This window comes from Gopherus evgoodei, chromosome 3 (genome assembly GCF_007399415.2).
Source record: "Gopherus evgoodei ecotype Sinaloan lineage chromosome 3, rGopEvg1_v1.p, whole genome shotgun sequence".
Taxonomy (NCBI): Eukaryota; Metazoa; Chordata; order Testudines; family Testudinidae; genus Gopherus; species Gopherus evgoodei.
Window position 1 is genome coordinate 56,889,911 of NC_044324.1, and position 21,721 is coordinate 56,911,631.

The 21,721-nt window shown below is 40.4% G+C and overlaps 1 protein-coding gene across 1 annotated transcript in view; it reads right to left on the reverse strand.

Moving 5' to 3' along the window:
• DST (dystonin) overlaps nucleotides 1-21,721 on the reverse strand; it is a 550,812-nt gene that overhangs the window by 143,589 nt on the left and 385,502 nt on the right. The window contains 5 exon segments of the mRNA XM_030558316.1: nucleotides 1,117-1,293; nucleotides 9,350-9,895; nucleotides 11,835-12,119; nucleotides 12,416-12,649; nucleotides 15,318-15,470. Coding sequence (XP_030414176.1) covers nucleotides 1,117-1,293; nucleotides 9,350-9,895; nucleotides 11,835-12,119; nucleotides 12,416-12,649; nucleotides 15,318-15,470 — 1,395 coding nt within the window.

Here is a 21,721-nt window from a genome sequence, read left to right on the forward strand (position 1 = left end):
TCTCTCACTGGTTGCTCATAGGAGCAGCAACAGCTGTGGGCTCCTTCCCCTCCCCCGGTCACTGGCAGGCAGCCGGCAGGTGCTACCTGCCGGTGACAGAGGTAGAGGCAGGAGCCCTCAGCGACATCCGACTAAGAGGAGTGGGGGAAGGAGGGGTACAGAGAGAAGCCCTGGGCCAGCGGACCTAGAGGAGCATGGGGGAGTGGCCTGAGAGGAGCTAGTGCTGCAGTCGCTGGGAGGCAGTGCAAGTGAAGTGGATGTGTGCCTGGTGCAATTATAAACATGGTACTGTCTGGGCTGGGCTGAGTTGGGGCCGGGGAAGAGGTGCCGCAGCAGGTCCAGGGCTGAGGGAAAGGCATCTCTCCCCATTGCAGCCCTGAGTGCCTGCATGGCTCTTAATAGGCTGCTGCAAGGCCATGGCGCTGTGCAGCTCAGAGGGAACTTAGGAAACTATATTGCCTTATCTCCACTAGGATTTCACATCAAGACGATATTTTGAGTTAGTTATCTCAATGCAAAAACATGGGTCTTTTTTTTCCCTCAGGGAAGGTCTTAAAGATCAGGACAGGACCTAATGTAGAGGACAGATTTTCTACATCTGCCTACTGCAAGATTCTTACACTTTCATCTGCAGCATCTGATATAGGACAGTATCAGAAAAAAGGGGTGAGTTTTAGAGAAAAAAACAGAGCAGAAAGTCAGATACAGAGAGATGATGCTCCCTTCTCCATCAGCAACCATGGCCCCAAACCCCTCCTGCTACCAAGCGTTCACAGCAGCAATTATCAGAATCACTGAGTTTCCACCAAGCTGCTAAACCTTCCAGCTTTCACCTCCTCACCTGATAACTATGACTAAGAAGTTATTGGCCCCACCCACCATCAATGGCATTTTTTCCTCACCACATAAACCAGTTTCTGTAAAAGTCTGCCATGTGCTTTATTCTTAACACAAAGATTTTCAGATAATACTTCAGACAGTCAAGTTCAAGGTCAGTAGGAGCTACATATATACATAAAATGCAATAATATTGCCCTTAATCATTTAAATTATGTTAGACTATTCTGTCCTTTCAACAACAAGTGATGATTTATTTAGTTTGTTGGGGGGTTTTACCTTGGTTTCTTCTAGTTGCCTTTGGAGGTTCTTAGGATCCACTGCAATTGGCTCAGACAGCTGTTTGTTCACAGCGACTTCAGATGTCTGGAGACCTGACAAAAGCCCAGATGAGGCTTCTTCATAATGCTGGTATTTATCTACCAGGTCTTTGAGGTTATTTCCAAGGATACCACACTAAAAAAAGTAGAAGGAAAAAAACAGACATTAAAATGCATACTTTATTTGATAAGAGTGGGATTTCTTAGGGATTTCACAGTAATGTATTGTGCTCATAAAAAGATTTTGCTCAATCAACAGTGCCCACTATTTCACATTTGGATGTCTACAGTTAGCCACCTTAAAATGTAGTCACTGGGAGCTACAAATATTCAGTATCTCAAAAAAAGAAACTCCTTTTCTATGTGCATAAAAATACAGATGTAGGTGCCTAGTTTCAGGTACCCAAGTTTGAAAACTTTGACCAGCGGCTAAAGCAGTTTTTACAATAAATGTAATTTAGACAATTACTAGACTAGGTGATTTTTTTAAATAAAAACAATTAAGTTTGCTTTAGTAGTAAATGGATACTTTGTATAGGAATAGTGCTGGGCAAGATACTTGTTTTGAGTATTGCCTAAACCACATGCGGTAAATAAGCTAAAATGTTAGGGATTATTCAGCAGAAGTTTTGCCATGGAGCCCTCATCTGCACAGAGATCTGAGCAGGTGCAAGAGTCGGCTCAGTTGGCTCTCTGAGACCTTAGCTAATATACACAAAAATACACATGAGATGACACTTATGCCATTTGCTATTATTTGGCCTGATTCTGATCTCATTGATCAGATCTACACTGATTCTAGGCCTGATTCTGATCTACACTGGTTTTATACCAGTGTAATTCTATGGATGTCAGTGGGGTTATTCCTGACTTACATTTGTAGAACTGAGAGCAGAATCTGGTGCACATTTCTCTTTCTGTGCCCTAACACTCTGGAAGAGCTACAGGAGAATCAGCCTAAACAAAGAGAAACTACAATAGAGAAAAATATCTCAAATCTTTTAAACAGATTCTCTGCTTTACCAGAAGTTTTTGGATTGGTTTTGAAAAAAAATACTAAGCTTACTGTTAATTTAAACTAAGTTCTGAACATGGTCATGAGTTGTTTTACCTTGTTCCTAGTAAGGAACCCCACATGGGGAATGTCAGCAAGGACCCTAAAATTTGGGCAAGAGAAGACCGTGGTTTTCAGAAGTGGCTTATTTATAACAAGTCTGTACCTGCTAAGGGACTGGTAAAGTGTTCACACTTTATGTTGGTCTTGTAAAATGTGGTGTTTTTTTCTGATCAGACAGAGCAGAATGCTACAGTCTTTTAAGTTAACATGCCTCACCATACGCACAGTGAATTGTGCCAAGCAATGAAATGCTAGGGAAATTGTTCTGGTATCCGTGGAGACAGTTTTCATTGGCAAATTGTTCTGGTTGCATAAAGTCATAATATTTACCAATAGTTACTTTAAATATTTATTTTCTGAAGCTTAGAAAAAGGATATTCCAACTGTATCTCTTACACTTTGTACCTAGTCTCCACCTTGTGGCCAAACATTACAAGATATTCTGTTAATCTAAAAGGGGACTAGAGCCCTTGGTATGATTATGTACAAAACAGTATATGTTAAAATTTGATCTGTAACTTGATTTGTTTGTTTAGATTTATACAAAGATTAAAAGCATCTGTCCAAGGTTCTAGTCACTCCTGCCATCAATTACACAAACAAAAATTGGAAAGTCTCAATTAAAAAGACCCTCTGGCCCAGATGCACAAGAGGAGTTTAGGCCCTAAGCTCCAGTGCAGGTTTCCTCATTCCAGTCTGGATGTCTATCTCCCACCTAAATCCTAGAGCGAGTCACAAACGAGGGAAGATAGGTATTTGGCTGCCTAAGTCATGCGCAGGGCCCAATCCAGTAGGCATGGCTTGAGTACACCCGATCATACCCCTGAGGCAAGTTCTCACAAAACAGCTAGGGGGTAGGGGAGCTCCCATAGAACTCTTAGTCCAGAGGTAACGCAATGTGGGAGACTCCTGGTTCAAGTCCCCCTCTGCATGAGTGGGAAAAGGGATTTGAGCAATGATCTGCCACCGCTCACGTGAGTACCCTAACCACTGAGCTATGGGATAGTTTGATGTGGGGCTCCCTCAATCTCACCTGTTGAAACTGTTGCACTTTGGATAAATAATTGAAGAGTCGTGTGTGTGTGTGTGTGTGTGTGTGTGTGTGTGTGTGTGTGTGTGTGTGTGTTGGGGGGGGAGGGGCCTGCCTGACAATAACCATGTAGTCTGGTGGTTAGAGCACTCCCCCATGCTGTGGAGACCCAGTGTTCAGTCCCACTGCTCCAGTCTTAGGAAAGTATAATTTAATGAAGAAATGTCTAAGATATACTAGGCCTTTTTTTGTTCTGAACATTTAGGCTCAAACATTCAAAGACCCTTCTGGGTGTGTGTTTTAAATGTGCATATGCACAGGGCAGCTTGGCAAATTACCCATATGTGCACATACATGCCCATCTGCACCGGGGAATGTAGGCTGTGTGCATGCTTAGAACAGAGGTTCTTTGAAAATCTTGCATACGAAGTCTTTACCCCCACCTAGATTAGATTAGGTAGAATTAGGTAGAATCCAGTCTATTAATAACAGCAGCTTTCAATCCTACTTTTGACTGCAGGTTTAGTGAGAAAATGTCAGTGAGTTTCTCCAAACAGGGAGAGATGCTTGCTCACCAAATGTTCAAGAAAACAGATCAGAATTTGGTTTCATAATCAAGGTGTCATGTCCTGACCTAAATCAATGACTTAGACAATGATCATGCAAGAGCTCACTCAAAAACCATCATAGGACTCACAGGACTCTCCTGGACATCGTAGGAGCCCAGGAGAGCTGGCTATATTTTAAAGAATCCTTATTGAGGTTGCAGGAAAAAAACATCACGATGTGTAGAAAGAATAGTAAATATGGCAAGCGACCAGCTTGGCTTAACAGTGAAATCCTGGCTGATCTTAAATGCAAAAAAGAAGCTTACAAGAAGTGGAAGATTGGACAAATGACCAGGGAGGAGTATAAAAATATTGCTCAGGCATGCAGGAGTGAAATCAGGAAGGCCAAATCACATTTGGAGTTGCAGCTAGCAAGAGATGTTAAGATTAACAAGAAGGGTTTCTTCAGCTATGTTAGCAACAAGAAGGAAGTCAAGGAAAGTGTGGGCCCCTTACTGAATGAGGGAGGCAACCTAGTGACAGAGGATTGGAAAAAGCTAATGTACTCAATGATTTTTTTGCCTCTGTCTTAACAAACAGCACAGCACAGTATGGGGAGATGGTGACCAGCCCTCTGTGGAGAAAGAAATGGTTCGGGACTATTTAGAAAAAGTGAACAAGCACAAGTCCATGGGGCCGGATGCACGCATCCGAGGGTGCTAAAGGAGTTGGCGGATGTGATTGCAGAGCCACTGGCCATTATCTTTGAAAACTCATGGTGATCGGGGGAGGTCCCAGATGACTGGAAAAAGGCTAATGTGGAGCCCATCTTTAAAAAATGGAAGGAGGAGGATCCGGAGAACTACAGGCCAGTTAGCCTCACCTCAGTCCCTGGAAAAATCATGGAGCAGGTCCTCAAGGAACTAATTCTGAAGCACTTAAAGGAGAGGAAAGTGATTAGGAACAGTCAGCATGGATTCACCAAGGGCAAGTCATGCCTGACTAACCTAATTGCCTTCTATGAGGAGATAACTGGCTCTGTGGATGAGGGGAAAGCAGTGGATGTGTTATTCCTTGACTTTAGCAAAGCTTTTGATACGGTCTCCCACAGTATTCTTGCCAGCAAGTTAAAGAAGTATGGGCTGGATGAATGGACTATAAGGTGAATAGAAAGCTGGCTAGATTGTCAGGCTCAACAGGTAGTGATCAATGGCTCCATGTCTAGTTGGCAACCGGTATCAAGCGGAGTTCCCCAAGGGTCAGTCCTGGGGCTGGTTTTGTTCAACATCTTCATTAGTGATCTGGAGGATGGTGTGGAATGCACTCTCAGCAAGTTTGCAGATGACACTTGTCATAAACAGATAGCTAAGGGTTAACATCTCTTTCACCTGGAAAGAAGTAATCTGAAGCACCTGACCAGAGGACCAATCAGGAAACCAGACTTTTTCAGATCTGGGTGGAGGGAAGTTTGTGTGTGTGTCCTTTGTTCTTGGGTCTTCTGCCTGTACTCTCTCGGCTATAAGGAGTGATTTTTCTATTTCCTGCTTTCTAATCTTCTGTTTCCTAAGTTGTGAGTACAAAGATGGTTTGTTGTTTTGTATTCACATGTCTATAGTTGCTGGAGTGCTTTAAATTGTATTCTTTTTGAATAAGGCTGTTTATTCAATATTCTTTTAAGCAAATGACCCTGTATTTGTCACTTTAATACAGAGAGACCATTTTTATGTATTTTTCTTTCTTTTTTATATAAAGCTTTCTTTTAAGACCTGTTGGAGTTTTACTTTAGTGGGGAACTCCAGGGAATTGAGTCTGCAGCTCACCAGGGAACTGCTGGGAGGAAGAAGTCAGGGGGAAATCTGTGTGTGTTAGATTTACTAGCCTGACTTTGCATTCCCTCTGGGTGAAGAGGGAAGTGCTAGTGTTTCCAGGACTGGAAATAGAGAGGGTGGACTCCCTCTGTGTAGATTCACGGAGTTTGCTTCTGTGTATCTCTCCAGGAACACCTGGAGGGGGGAAGGGAAAAGGTTTATTTCCCTTTGTTGTGAGACTCAAGGGATTTGGGTCTTGGGGTCCCCAGGGAAGGTTTTTGGGGGAACCAGAGTGCCCCAAAACACTCTAATTTTTTGGGTGGTGGCAGCTTTACCAGGTCCAAGCTGGTAACTAAGCTTGGAGGTTTTCATGCTAACCCCCATATTTTGGATGCTAAGGTCCAAATCTGGGACTAGGTTATGATGTGGTGGCAGACACTAAACTGGGAGGAATAGTAGATATGCTGAAGGGTAGGGATAGGATACAGAGGGATCTAGACAAATTAGAGGATTGGGCCAAAAGAAACCTGATGAGGTTCAACAAGGATAAGTGCAGAGTCCTGCACTTAGGATGGAAGTATCCCATTTACTGTTACAGACTAGGGACCGAATGGCTAGGAAGCAGTTCTGCAGAAAAGGACCTAGGGGTTACAGTGGACGAGAAGCTGGATATGAGTCAACAGTCTGCCCTTGTTGCCAAGAAGGCTAACAGCATTTTGGGCTGTATAAGTAGGGGCATTGCCAGCAGATCAAGGGATGTGATCATTCCCCTCTATTCGCCATTGGTGAGGCCTCATCTGGAGTACTGTGTCCAGTTTTGGGCCCCACACTACAAGGATGAGGAAAAATTGGAAAGAGTCCAGCGGAGGGCAACAAAAATGATTAGGGGGCTGGAGCACATGACTTATGAAGAGAGGCTGAGGGAACTGTGATTGCTTAGTCTGCAGAAGAGAAGAATGAGAGGGGAGTGACAGCTGCTTTCAACTATCTGAAAGGGGGTTCCAAAGGGAATGGATCTAGACTGTTCTCAATGGTACCTGATGACAGAACAAGGAGTAATGGTCTCAAGTTGCAGTGGGGGAGGTATAGGTTGGATATCAGGAAAAACTTTTTCACTAGGAGGGTGGTGAAGCACTGGAATGGGTTACTTAGGGAGGTGTTGGAATCTCCTTCCTTAAAGGTTTTTAAGGTCAGGCTTGACAAAGCGCTGACTGGGATGATTTAGTTGGGAATTGGTCGTGCTTTGAGCCGGGGGTTGGACTAGATGACCTCCTGAGGTCCCTTCCAACCCTGATATTCTATGATTCTATGATCCTGGAAGATGCAGAGTATTTAACGCTCTCAGCTCCCACAGACTTCAATGGCACCTCATAGGATCGAGCCTTTATTGAGAAAAGGAATGCTGGCCAGAAAAAACAAGTTGAAAAGTGCTAGACACTATATAACATCTACCTGGAGAACAAAAAGTGAGGAGCAAGAATGAGTCTTAAATCTGTAGTGAAGACCAGACCTAGGTCAACGTAAGACAGCTTATGTCAACCTAATTATGTCAGTGTCTACGCTACAACCTTGGTCCTGCCAATGTAAATGTCTACTACAGTGATATAATAACTTCACTTCTAGCATAGCGCTTATGTCCATGTAGTTAGAATCAAACAATGTCTGTGTGGACATTATATTACTTACATCAGCTGTTAGCTGTCATTTTTATCAATTTCATGGCCCCCTTCTGGAGCCATGAAATTGACAAGAAATGCTAGTAGGTTCCCAGCTGAAAATCCTGTGCCTGGCTCACAGCTCTGGCTGTCACCCTGGCAGCTTGGGGGCAGTGGTAGCTGGGCTCCCAGCAAGGACCGGAGAGCTGAGAATCTGGCCTGGGCTCCCAGAAGGGACCTCCGTGCAGAGCTGAGAGCTAGGGCTCTCAGTCCCCCACACAGCTCCTCTTCACTTGGTGGACACACTCCTCTTGAGGACACAGCACCTACAGTAATTACTGTAAATCTGCAGTAATTATTGCAATGGCTATAAGACGACCTAAAATCGGTCAACTTATGTTTGTAGTGTTGACATGTCTTTAGTGACAGGAACATCCCAGCCAAAAGATGGACCTTTTACCACGCAACACTACAGCAGTAGCCACTTATGCCCAGGGTTAAGCCTATGAACATCTGGCACAGGGATGAGACTGCTGAGCGGAACTATAGTGACACACACATAAATCTCCCTTAAACAGATCAATGCAACTCTGCGTTACAACTGTGAAGGTTACAATTATAATGGTGTTATCCATGCTAAACACTAAATGGAGTGACATTTGTTGCTAACTGAAGGGTGTTGATGAGTCAGATGTGAAATGAGTTGGTGATTTAGTCCAGTTCTTGGTGAATAGGTGTCCTCAGAGCGAAAGACACAGACACAGAATTCATTTCCCTTCCCTAGAAGTTAACCTTCCAGGACAGCACTGAGACATGCTGGCAGGCAAGGATGGAGAAGCCAGCACTGCTGCTGCCCATGCAATACCTTTCTAGTGGACTAGTGAAAGACAAGTTTCAGAGACTGCTAATCTAGCACCTCTCAAAAGCAATGAAGTTCCACTAAAAAATGCACACAGAAAATTACTTCAAACACTCAACACAAATTTAAAATTCATAGTATGATTCTTTAAGCATAGAATGGGAAACCCTGTCCTCTGTTTTGCAGGTGTGGAGGGCCCTTTGACTACAGAACTGGTTCACCTCCTCTGCATAGGTTATGCCAGGCTATGGAGAGGCTATGAAGGGAGCCGCACCATCTCTGCAACACAAAGTCCAGCTCTGCAGGGGCTCTGCAGGCAATCACACAGAAAAGGGGTAGGGATTAGTGTCAAAGCAGGGCTGGATTAACGCAGGGGCCTTAGGGGCTATAGCCAAGGGCCCTGGGCTAAGGGGAGCCCTGATGCAGCAGGACTCAGGTAGGCTGCCTGCATGCCATGGCCCCACACTGTTCCCAGAAGTGGCCGGCTTCTGGCATGTCTCTGCAGTCCCTGGCAGGGGGCAGTGGGGGAGAGGTGGCTCCTCATGCTGCCCTCGCCCCCCAGCACCGCCCCCATAGCTCTCATTGGCAAGGGAATGGAATTGCTCCTTAAAGGCAGTGGTTTCTGAGAGCCCACGGCCAACTTTGGAGGTCAGACTAGGAAAAACCAGAATAGGCCACAGATAAATTAAAGCTTTCTAATAAATTTATATTTTGAATGCTAATCTTGGCAGGCCCTGGCTTTTATTGTACTTGTTTTATTAATAAGACTAGAAGTAGGTTACCACTCGGAAGGAAAAATTCAAGGGCACAAAGGATAGGCAGATGCAGTAGGTAGACAAATCTAGAGGTACCATAGAGTTTTCTTCCATTCCAAAATGTTATTCAGACATTCTGCTTTCACAGATTCACAAATTTTTAAGACCAGAAGGGACCCTTAGATCATCTAGTCTGATCTCTGTATAATACAAGCCACAGAATTCACCCAGTTTCACCAATAACTTGTGTTTGACTAAAGTATCTCTCTTTGAAAGGCATTCAGCCTTGACCTAAGGACTTCAAGAGATGGAGAATCTATCACTTTCTTTCTAGTTTGCTTTAATGGTAAATCATCTTTCACAAATACATGATGAGCCAACTATTTTCCCCTTACTCATTCAGATGTAAATAAAACGTACCTTAGTATAAAGAGATTTGAAACGATCTGAAGCATCATCCAGTTTACTTTGCACCTCTGTGTAAGTAGCTGAAGTATCAATACCATCTTTGTCAACCTTGACACCATCTTTTTTACTCCAAGATTTAGCAGCATCTAACACCCTCTGTCCAGAAATTGTAATGTACCGTAAGTCACCTTTGTGAGAAATAACATCTTCTGAAAAACTCTTTTGCCTTTTGAGCTTGGTCATGATACCAGTGAAGTCAGCAGCACCAGCCTCCAGGTTTTCAAGTTCTTGTTCTGATTGCTGCAGCCAGCTTTCAAACTCACTGTAGTCTGTATCGAATTTCTCAAGTTCTTCCTGCAGAGAGTGCGTTAACTTCATTTTCCATTCCAATTCAGCTAAAGCAGTTTCATACTGGACTTTCAGTTCCTTCATGTTTCTTTGCATCTTCTCTTTTTCTTCAGGGGAAAGGTAGTGGCCTTGTTTCTCAAGTAGCGCTTGGGCAGACTGAGTTGCTATTATAACAGCCTGTTGCTGAGAAATAATTTTCTCATGTTGAGCCTATAAGAAAAAAATTAAAATATTTACGACTAGTATCCTCCTGTAGGGTTCCATCACAGCACTTTTTTTTTTTAAATCAGAAGTCTCCACTGAAATCACTGAGGAGTTCTGTCTAGGAACTGATAGCACAAGATGGACCAAAATTACAAAGCAGCTCAGAATGTTAAAAGGCTTTTCCACATCTCTTCTGACTGATCAGATAACAATTTGTGAGTAATGTAAATAATGAATAGAAGGGATGTTTAAATTAGATTACTCAAAAATTGTTATCTGATCAATCAGGAGAGATGTGATAAAGCCCTTCAACATTCTGAGTTGCTCATTAAAAATGCCACTCTCATTCATTGTTTACCTATAGCATTTTCAAACTGTACAAAATAACTATTGGTAATTACAGATCAGACCCTAGTGTATACATGGGCAAAGCCCTTTTGACATCAATGGAACTTGGAGAAAAACTGATGCACATCACCCAGTCCTGTATTTCTAACACAACTCAGTGCAGTGACTTGCATGGATTACCATCTATAGGCAAGCCCAGTCAGAAAACACTACTTTAAATTTTCCCAAGATTTTTTTTTCCCTCAATCCATGGGTTATCACTCAAGATAGGAGTCATTATACAACATGATAAATGATGGGCAGTTTTTTATAAGTGTAAGTATTCCTTTACCAGTTGATCACACAATAGTTACTGGTTCTAACCATGGGCCGTACATATCAATGGGAGAATAGATATTTCCTATTTATTTTGAGTGAATAAAAGTCATTGCTAATTTTTATATTTCCATTTTTGGATTTTAATAAACAGTTCTCAAGATGATTATAAAATATCTTTCCTTATAGAAAAATTGCTATTCTATGGCATTAAAAAATCCATACACATTAGATACTATATAGATTTCACCAAGTTAAAACTAATAAATGATAGGATCTATAAATACACACTAAAAGAATCCGGTGTAAAACATGTTTGGCTCTGGGAGAAAAACCCCCATATCTTTTAAAACACCTCAGTTCCTGAAGTGCCTCATTTCCTATAGAAACAAAGACTATGTATTTTTTAAAATGGGCTCTGGTGCTTCTCCATATACGTGTGGTAGACAGTTACTGAAGATCAGATTTGAGCCCTCTGTTAATACTATTTTCTAAAGAGCACCAATAGGTACAAACAAAACCACCTATGCTTCCATTTTCTTTAAGAAGGTTTTACATGGAAGCTATTCCAAAATACTGTTTCTTTGATCAATTTCTGCAGATCCTTCATCAGTTCCATCACTCAGAATGTAAAAGGGTTCGAGCTGTTAAAACTGTATCTAAAATACAGAAGGCTGTCATAATTGAATATGCTGGCTGGAGCAGATATCTTAACATTGCTCTGTTTTGGAGTTTTGCAGCTCCTGCTGAAGCCTTCATAATATGGTGCTTTATCCTCTGGGAATTTGTTACTTTTAAAGTGAGAATAATGTAAATTAATAATCTCAACAATCCAATAATGGCAGCTGTGTGCAATCAGTGTTCAGTCATCAAAGGGAAACATGTCAGACCAAATAATTTATCTTTGACGAGGATCAGGAAAGATTACGAAGCTGTGTTTCTGTCTACAGTACTTTATTTATCTACAATAAACATTGTACTGTGTTCATTTCAGCCTAGAAAAATGAAGGGCACTGTGATCACCATTAAGATGGCAACATTTGCCACTGAGAACACTGCAGTTTCTCCCATTCTTACAACAGGAAATAACTGGGTACCTGTGTGGTAACTGACAAACACTGACACTTTTTAATGCCTTCTCCATTAACAGAATATCTATCAATGTACATTACGTATTTCTTTGAAGCCGGATGGAAAGGCTTTCATTGACTTCAGTGGACTTATTACCATAGTACCTAAGTGCCAAATATTTGCCATAGCTGGTAACATGCACATATAGTACCTTGACTTTCTGATACTGCTGGTTCAGGTTACTGTCTGTGGGTTTTACTCTGCCATCTACATGGGTTTCAGTCTGTTGCTGAAGTTCCAACAGGTTACCATTGACTTCATCCTCTTCTCCCTCCAAAGCCTTTACATCCCCTTCTTTAAAATGGGTTCCATTCTGTTCTATTGCCAGCGTCCATTTCTCATCCCCTTGCTCTGCTGCCTTATCCACATTTGACAGCCAATCCAAGAGATTTTCAATGGTATTTTTACTCTCTTCCAGTTGTTCTATGGCAGCAACCTACACATTGAAAGCTCAGAATTTGAAATCTGAAATCATTTTTAGCCTTTACATAGTTTCAAATGTGGAGATTTGAAGTATTTAAAAATATGTTGTTAAAATCTGAAAATATCTCTTAATTGACATATTGAGAATTTGCTGTATTTGTAAAACAAACATGCACTAATTACTTTGATAGTAACCCAAGTAAAATATGACTTTCATCTCTCATTGACAAATCAGTAATAAGTGGAAAGACTATTCCCCCAAGACTTTTTAAAAATTCAAATAGAGATGTAGAATTGTTGCATAAGAACCTTTTCTGTTTCCTGCTTAATAGCTGTAGTCACAGCTTTATCCAGCACTTTTTTGGACTCCTCTGCCTTCTGGCTAAGCAGCAAACATTTTGTCTTAGCTTCGTTAAGTTTCTGTTCAAGAATAGTCTTGTCTTCTTGTGACAGCTTTCCTCCATTCTCTTTCAAGAACATCTCAGTGTTTTTCACAATCTCTGCCAGTGCCTGTGCACTTGCCAGCATATGTTTCTGTAACTCCTTGTTGGAAAAACAACAAAAGAAGGTAGATTAATTATCTACCTATACTTCACTTCAAACTTCTCAGAAGTCCCTCACTTATCCCACATATTCTTGTAAACTCGTTTTTATTACTGTACATTAGTTCAGATGAGTTATGCTTCTGTTTCTCAGATGGGATTTTGACCCTCACAATATCTTACAGTTGAGCCTTGGCAGCTTGAGAGATCAAGAGTGTGATACCAGTCATTAGCTTGGAGAGCAAAGAAGGCTATTGTTAAAGTATTAAAGAATAACTCATTTAACAATCTGGAGTGGGATAAGTCAAATGTTTCACAGACCATAGTAATAATGCATTTCTGCATAACAGTCCTGGGACAAGTCCAGAGCTGAAGCAGGTCTAGAGAAAGTGTAAACTGATTGATGTATACCTTCTTTTGGTCCCTTCCTCTCAATATGTGTGTTACACGAACTTAGACTCCCTCTAGACTGCCTCAGAGAGTTTTAGATTCACTTAAACTCACAACCGATTACCAGTAGTTAATCAGGGCTGGTGCAACCATTTAGGCGACCTAGGCGGTCGCATAGGGTGCTGGGATTTGGGGGGCGCCATTTTCTTTGGCAGCGACTGTGGCAGCCGGATCTTCGGCCGCCCCAGTCGCCGCCGGCATTTAGGCGGAGGGAGCTGGGGCAGGGGAGCACAGGGAGGGCTGTCTGCAGCAAGGGGGGGGCGGCACACAGGGGAACTCCCCACCCCAGCTCACCCCTGCCCCGCCTCCTCCCTGAGCACACCGTGGCTGCTTCACTTCTCCCGCCTCCCAGGCTCGCGGCACCTAAGCTGAATGGCACTGCAAGCATGGGAGGCGGGAGAAGTGAAGCAGCCACGGCGTGCTCGGGGTGCTCATGCGCGGAGCAGGGGTGAGCTGGGGTGAGGGGGGTGCCTCAAGGCGGGGGCGTGGGGGGGCGCAAGGTGGAAGTTTTGCCTAGGGCACGAAACATCCTTGCACCAGCCCTGCATGTAATTACATCTCAACCCTTACACCTCACTTCTGAATTTGGCACAAAAGGTCTAAATTAATGTAAAGCATTATAAGGGATAATCATAAGCCAAAGGCCCTTAAGACCAGCGTGATGTTTATGGTGCCACCAGATAAAAAGTTTTGGACTCTCACATGGGCTTGTGGGTTTTGTAGTGTTTTTTGACATTTAGCCTGAGAAAGAGCAGCTCACTTTAAAGCACTAACAAATATTTTGGATGCCCTTCCTTTGGATGCAGTAAATATTTTATATTAAATAAGATACGGCTTCTTTCCTAAAAAATCTTCGTACTTTCTTCCATACCCCACCTTATACATGGAATGCTCTCCCTGAACTGATCCATAAAGAACCTTTTCTTCCTTCAAATCCCCTCCCAAAACCTGCTTCTACCATGATGCCCACAAGAAATCAATCAAGAGATGAGGGATAGGCTTTGGGACAGTTGTGGATAGAGGATATTTATAAAGGAAATACATAACTGTACATAATAACTTGGTCTATACCTCTTTCTTTCCCTTGGAATTTTGCTGGTAATCTTAGACAACATGCTCTTAGAGTCAGAGAATGAGTCTAATTTTGTTCAGTACAATGGATTACTGATCCTCCCTGGGACCTCTGTGCACTACTATATTATAAATATTCAATAATAATAAAAAACATAAAATGCTAAATCCTAAAGTCCTCACTAAGGCAAAAACTGAACTGATGTCAGCGGAAGTTCTCCCTCAGTATTAACAGAGTAAAAGTTTAAGTTTTGGCACAAGGGCGGGGCCTAACAGCAAACTACATGAAAAGCTTTCAGATGTACATGTTGTTACAAGATTATAACAGAAAATTTGAAAAAGTTATAAAAAGGCACCCAGGGAATCTTCTGCCATCATTAGAGGAACAGAATTTATGGGGAAAAAAGACGGCAGAGAAATCCTTTCACAAAAAAGTTTCTATAACGATGTAAGCAGAACACTCCATGCTTCCAGTTATAAAGGTCACACATGATTTTGACATAATAAGCTTGGGCTCACTTACATGTGATTTTCTCACATCTGGCAAGAATGCTTTTGAACTGCAGAATCACATGTTAGATCTCAGGCATACTACAAGATTGTTTCTGAAAGTATACAGTATGTCACAGGACAGTCTATTCATTTGCTTTTTATCAAGTCACCCTGAATGGGAGCGCTGTACAGGTTCAATCCCTTAGCTTCGGTCAACAAGGCATGGTTTTGTGTCTTTTTCCCTCTTTCCCTCCCTCTCTGTCCTGTTTTTCTATCCCCAGGGAAGTTGTGCTAATTTCCAAACCACTGGGAAAACTGAGAGGCCACCTCCATTGCTGCTGTCAAAATTGCTGTGTGAATTAACTGGCCCAGGGTATCACATAACAAATTTGGATATCGCTCTTCAATACTTTTCCTTGCAGAGAACCAAGCACATTATCAGTAGTGCCATAATTCTTTTCTGCACAGAACCAGCATGAGATCCTGAGTCAGCTCCTGTTTCCACATCCCCCATGCAGTCAGTGCTCGCTACTGTTGACCTAAAACCTGCCTTAGTCTTCTTAATTTAATCTCAGATTGGTTTCTTTATGGACTGGAATGAATCAAAAATACATCATAAGATTACTAAGGTTGCTGCTGTTTAGTCAAGTTTTCACCTCTTGTTTGGTTTGGTATTGCTTTAACTCAGACTTGCTGTCTCCGATAACAAGAGCTTCTTGGTGACCAATGAGTCGATTTTCTGTTTGTGTAAAGAGATCACATATTTCCTGTAGTTTCTCCTTGCATTCCTGCTGCTGCTCAGCCACATCCTAATTTGGAGCAAAAATAAAACACAAAATTCTGCACAGGCATCATCAGAAGCTCCCTTACAAACTACTTTTTAAACAACAATATTGCAAGGCAATCATTTTAAAAGTATGCTGTAAACATGATAGCAGTGGTACACACTTTGAGCAAGGTGAATATATAGAAGTTATGGATCATAAACCTTACATATGCTGTAAGTAAAAAGCGATCATGTATTGATGAAATTGCCCAGCAGAAATCTGGCCATGCATATGTGTACAAGTGAAACCTCCAACCAACAGAGGTGAAAATCCACATCTTTTAATTGCTTGAAATCTGTGATAAACACTATTAGTTCTGAAAAAGGATACCAAAACAGAGGTTAGTTGTGACGGGTATGTTAGTTTAGTTGGTATGCATGTTACCTGTGTAGAAAATTTTTGCATCTTTTAAGCAATATAGAGGAATAAAACATGTATGATCATTACTGTTACCAAATTCTTACAGATGCTTCTCATTCACCCATTTTTATATATTTCTCTGCCATAACACCTTGGCAACAACTTTCTTAGAATGTTACAAAGCCTCAGGATTCTGAATAACTTTTTCCTAACACATCAGTAGTGGGTGAATTGTTGCCTTCTGAGGCTTACATTTGTGCTTCTATGAGAGGAAGGGATGTACAGGGATACTAAGGGCATTCTCTAAGTCAGCCCTGACTATAATAATTTAGCTAATTACAAACACAATTGCTACATTATTCATGATTGTTAAGCAAACACGAATACTTTTCCTTCAGTCTGACAGAAATACTAGACTTAATCCCCTTGCTCTTGTGTCAGTAATGATGTCTGAAAACTCAAGTATCCATCCACTTCCTAATATGATAGCTCTAAAAAGAATGGCTGTAACACAGAAAGACCATAACAACTATTTATCAAACCTGATTGATAGTCTTTGTAGAATAATGAAGGCAAATATAATAAAATGTATAGGATATTATAACACATTTAACCCTATAGCCAATGCTTCCCAAGCAACTCATTTCTGTTATGACATAATCACACATTTGCATTAAAATTCCTCATCTATATCAATAAAACAATAAGCACACACTGTCACAGAAAGGCAAACCTTCTGATCACCAAGATCTTGTGCTGTCTGTAACAGTCCCTCTAAACTTTTCATCTGAGATGTGATTGTTTCCTGTACTTCCTGAAAACACTTCTGAGTACTACTTAAGAGCCTCAACAGCTGTTTGCTCTGATTAGGAGAAAGATCCTGGGCATGTTCAGAAATGAAGAACTGAACATCAAATGCTATGGAGTCCAGTTGTATCTTCATATAGCCAAGCTCTTTTGAATTGTTCTGTAAATAAAACAAGAGGAAATGACTGATCGTAAAGAAAGGTTCAGTGTTCATAAAGCATATTTCAGAGAGAAATAATTCTATCCCTCGCTCAATGTTCAACTATGTTTTTGATGAAAATTTAAACCAAAAGGAGGAATGAGTCTAAAAACTTATATTTCAAGACAAGGCAACTGGCTGAGTTTTCGCTTGTTTTGCTTTCTTGATCAGGGGTTTATATATATCAAGTTCCAAAAAATTATGGTGCTCAGTCTTCTCCTTATTTGTTTTTTTATTTTTTTCACATCAGAGGACTGACTGACCATCAACACTGAAGAGGTACTACTGGGGAGCCATTTGCATAACTGGAGAAGCAGTTCCGCAAAAAACTAGGAATGAGAGAATATTTACTGAAGGTATTTCCTACCACTGGCTTTCTTGCCTTCCTCTGCAACCTAGAACGACACCCTGCGGGCAAATTCTGCCCTCAGTTACACTCATGCAACCCTAATGAAGTCATTAAACATTCTGCAACCTTATTCAAACCCCAATTAAGTCATTGCACATTTTACATTCCATATATACATTTGAACAGTTGGGTCTGTTCACATCTTCACGGGTATCACATGAAGAGGGTGTTTAGGAGGCACTTGAATTCATGGCTTTGGATTTTCCCCCACTTTTGTTTCTTTAAAGCACCCTCCATAGCTGTTTTGGGAATGTACATTAAACTAATTGAAGAGATAGGAGTTTAAGCATAGGATGTAATTATAATAATTGGGATAGGTTGCAGTCCTGCATTACACATTCGGATGGGGCCAGATTTCTTACAATAGATGTAAGCAGAGCCAATATTACATTATCATTTCTGATGATTAGTTACACTATTTTATCATTTAATATCAATGATACTTGCCTTAAGCAGTTGTAAGCTTTGCTTCACATTTTCTATATCACTAGTATTCACTGTCAGGTTGTTCACAGTTTTACTGTTTTCTGTGATCTGGTTTGAAAACTTCTGAAGTCTGCTTAAAAGTTCCTGATGCAATATTGAAAGCTTAGACTAGAAAGGAAAGTTATATATTTATTTACAGTATCATAGTCTAACAAGCCAAATCTGATATTAAATGAAAGAAAATCTGACACCTAATTTATGTTAAAATAAAACGAAACCAAAATATTTATTTTTAACTGAACTACTTTGAAGTAAAGTGAAGCAAGTACACACACACGAAAATCATTTAATAGAAACATACCATTTCAGAATCAACAGCAAAGACTATTTGTTTTGCAAGCTTTGAAGACATATCACAGACCACAAAAAAGGCCTTCTGTAAATATTCAAATGTTATTTTTAGCTCTTTAAGTTGTTCTTTGGGATCATCTTTGTGAAGAGACTTTAAAAACTCTTCTGTCAACTTCATATCTTTTTTTAGAACAGCAGCAAAGGTAGCCAGTCCTGATTCAAATGACTGCGAACAAAATATAAACAAGATGCATTACATTTACTAAGAGAAACAGGTTTAAAAGTAAATTCATGTAATTGTATTTAAAATCTGAACCACATGATCTCGCTCTTTATATTAGGGCTTTCTATAGCATCCTGCACTGTATTACCTATATGCTTCTTAGTATACCATAGAAATAAATATATTATACTTACCTCTAATTGTTCAAGTTGGGTTTTTAGCATTTCCAAGTTGTTACTAATAGGCTGCTGATTATCTAAGTGGAATTTCATATCCTGAACCATTGTCAAATGTCCTCGCAGTTTCTCTGTATACTTTAAACACTGCTGTACTCCACTGAACATCTGAAAATAAGTTTTAACAATCAAAAAATGCTTTCTAAGATAATAGAGAAACATAACATTTGTTTTCATTACAATTTGTTTGAAATTTACAATTGGAGTGTTTGATATGTGGGTTTTTTGTTTGGTTGGTTGTTTTGGTTTAATAATGATCTCCAATATTTAAAAAGATGCATGCAACTCCTTTAACATAAAATGTGTAACTGTGCCAGTTGTTACTTACCATGCCTATTGCGTTGTCTCCTGTGGCAGCTTCTTTCATTTGCAGAACATCCTCAGAAAAGCTTTTGGATGGACTATCTGACTTCTCAGGCTGCTGGTTATTTTCCAAAATAACAGCTGTGTTATGAACCAATGAATTCTCTCTGAGAGTTTCTGATCCAAATTCTCTTAGTTCTGTTGAACAAAGAGTACCCAGCTCCTCTGCTTTGCTTACACACTCATCATCTGTGGTGATATCAGCAGTCTGTGAGATGGTAAACAAGTCTTTTGCCAAATTACTCATCAATTCCTCAAAACTGTATGAACTTTCATCTCCAGGTGGGATTTGGAAGATTTGTTCAAGTTGAGAAGTAATAAGTTTAGGAGCTGTAGCTTTTATCTCTTGGTCCCTTTCATTCTGGACTTCTTCACTTGTTGTTTCATATGCATTATCATCAGTCTTTTGGTTGCAGTTGTTTTGCTTCAATATATCAAGGAGGAGGTCAGGACTCCTGTTATCAGGCCAAGATAACTGAAGATTATCATAGTCCTTTTGATCTATGCAGGATGGAGTAGCCATTACTGTAGCGCTAATGTCATCACGTGTTTGCTTGATATTTGACTCACTGGAAGTCTCATTCTCCAAGTGTGTGCGACTAATCATTTTAAGTAAATTTTGCATTAAAAATTTTGTGTCAGAGTAATTTAAAGGTTCATCTTCCTGCTTGCAGAAAACATGGCCATCTTTTAATTTCTTTTTTAAAATATTCTTTAAATCTTTAATTAGTGTGTCAGATACTTCGGGAGAATGTGACATACCGTCCTCTACGTGCAAGTCTTTGGGGAGCATCACTTCTTTGTGAAATGATTCTACAGGCTTTTCTTTCCTGACATCATTTTCAATTAAATCAGTCTTGTTGGCTAAAGTATTCTGTTCCATAATGTTTTTTACTCCATTATAACAAACCAGTGTTTCACATTTCTTCTGCACAATATTATCCAAGCTATCACCTATGTTATCCAAAGGTCTATAAGAAAAGTCTGCTGCACCTCTATGGTTCCCAGAATGTCTGGTTTCAGCACTATCCTCTGACTCCTGGACATTCTCAGTACTTCCTTCTGTGTCAGCTCTCTTAAAGGCAAATTCATGACTAACTATCACGTCATTTTCTGAAGTGTCTGTAAGAACTTTATCAGTTTCTTGAGAGATGATAGCCTGATTATCTTTGGTAACATTAATTCCCTTTGATTTTACTGTAACTGTCAGAGGAAAGGATTGAGCATTAGAGTTTAATTCGGTTGGATGCCCTGCTCCCTTATCAATAATATAGTCAGGTATAACTAACTCTTTTCCATTCTGTATACAATTTTCGTCAGTTTCACCTTCCTTAAGGTAACAAGAATCAGCCTTATTCAGTTCTGAAATATCTTTTGCTTTTAGGTCTTTTGCACATTGTTTTAAATAAGCAGAAAGGTCAAACTCTTCCATAAGTTCATCTGATTTCACTGTATAAAAGTCACTGTAATGTCCTGATTTAGCATCACTTGAAGCTTGTCCAACACTTACTTTTTCTTCATTTGAAACAGCAATTTCACAACCTGTTTTAATAGATCCATCAAATATTTCTCCAAGGCTTTCCATATGAATGGGACTTTTACTTAATTCCTGGATATGACTTTCCTTTACAATAGTCACCATGTTTATATTTTGTTTAGGAATGTCAATATCTATTTCTATTTGACCAAGTTCTTTATTTGTGACTGGGTGTACTAAGTCAGTGGAAGAACCTAGACTATCACTGTCATTCACATAAGGCACATGTCTGACTACTTTATTATCCATTTGGGATGAATTTACCTTAAGCAGTTCTATGCCAGTCACATTAGTTGACATGTGCTTCACGAGTATGTCTTCCTCTGTGCTCTGTCTTTGCTCACAATTTGAACATGGCATAGACATATTGTTCTTGTTTTTCATTATGATTTGAACTGGTAACAGATCTTCTGAAGGGAGGAAGTCTATTTGAATCTGAATGTTTGCAGCACCAGTTTGCTTAGCAATAGCAGATGGGGATGCACACACAGATCCCTCCTGAATGATTGCAGCGTCTATTGCCATGGTATCATTCATGCCAAGATCAGGTGTTAGAGTCATATGCTGTGTGAGGTGACTTCCTTCACTGTTAGATAACAGCCATTCAGTGCCAATGATGCTTTCAGGTTGGATATTTTCAGTGATAACTTCAAACATAAGTTTGCTTTCTACCAAATCCTCAGAACTTTCAATTTCTTGCAGTCCTTCCTCTTTGGTTTTATCTGTAAGATCAAGACTTCCTTCTTCAGAAACATCAGATACATTTTTATGTTTTTTAAAATTGGATTTATCAGAGCATAGATTACTTTTTTGACTGCTGGAATCTAACTGCAAAATATTATCAACTGCCATGTGCTTTAAAGGAAGATAACCATCCAAGGCATCAATATTCTGATTACATTCATCACTATCTTCCATTTCTTTGGAAGGAGAAAAAAGCTGGATACCAACGTTTTTATTCTGACACCGTGAATAATAAATATCCATTATTTCTTCTTCTTCTTCTTCTTCTTCATCATCATCAGTTCCATCATAACTATCACTATCATAATCCATATAATCATAATTTTCCTCCTCCTCCTCCTGCATTCCTTCATGCTCATCCTCATTAGAGTCACTTTTTGCTTGCATTTCACTTTCCTCATATCGGTCTCCTTGCACTTCAGCTTCACGCAGCCTCAATAAGTGACTAAAGCTGTTCTCACTTTCTTCACTCTCTCTCACGACTGGTCGTGTCTGCTCCTTCTCTTCCACCCTCCCTACGTTTTCTGTCTCCTCTTCAGAGATGGTTTCTAACAAGCCAGCACTTCCTGAGGTCATAT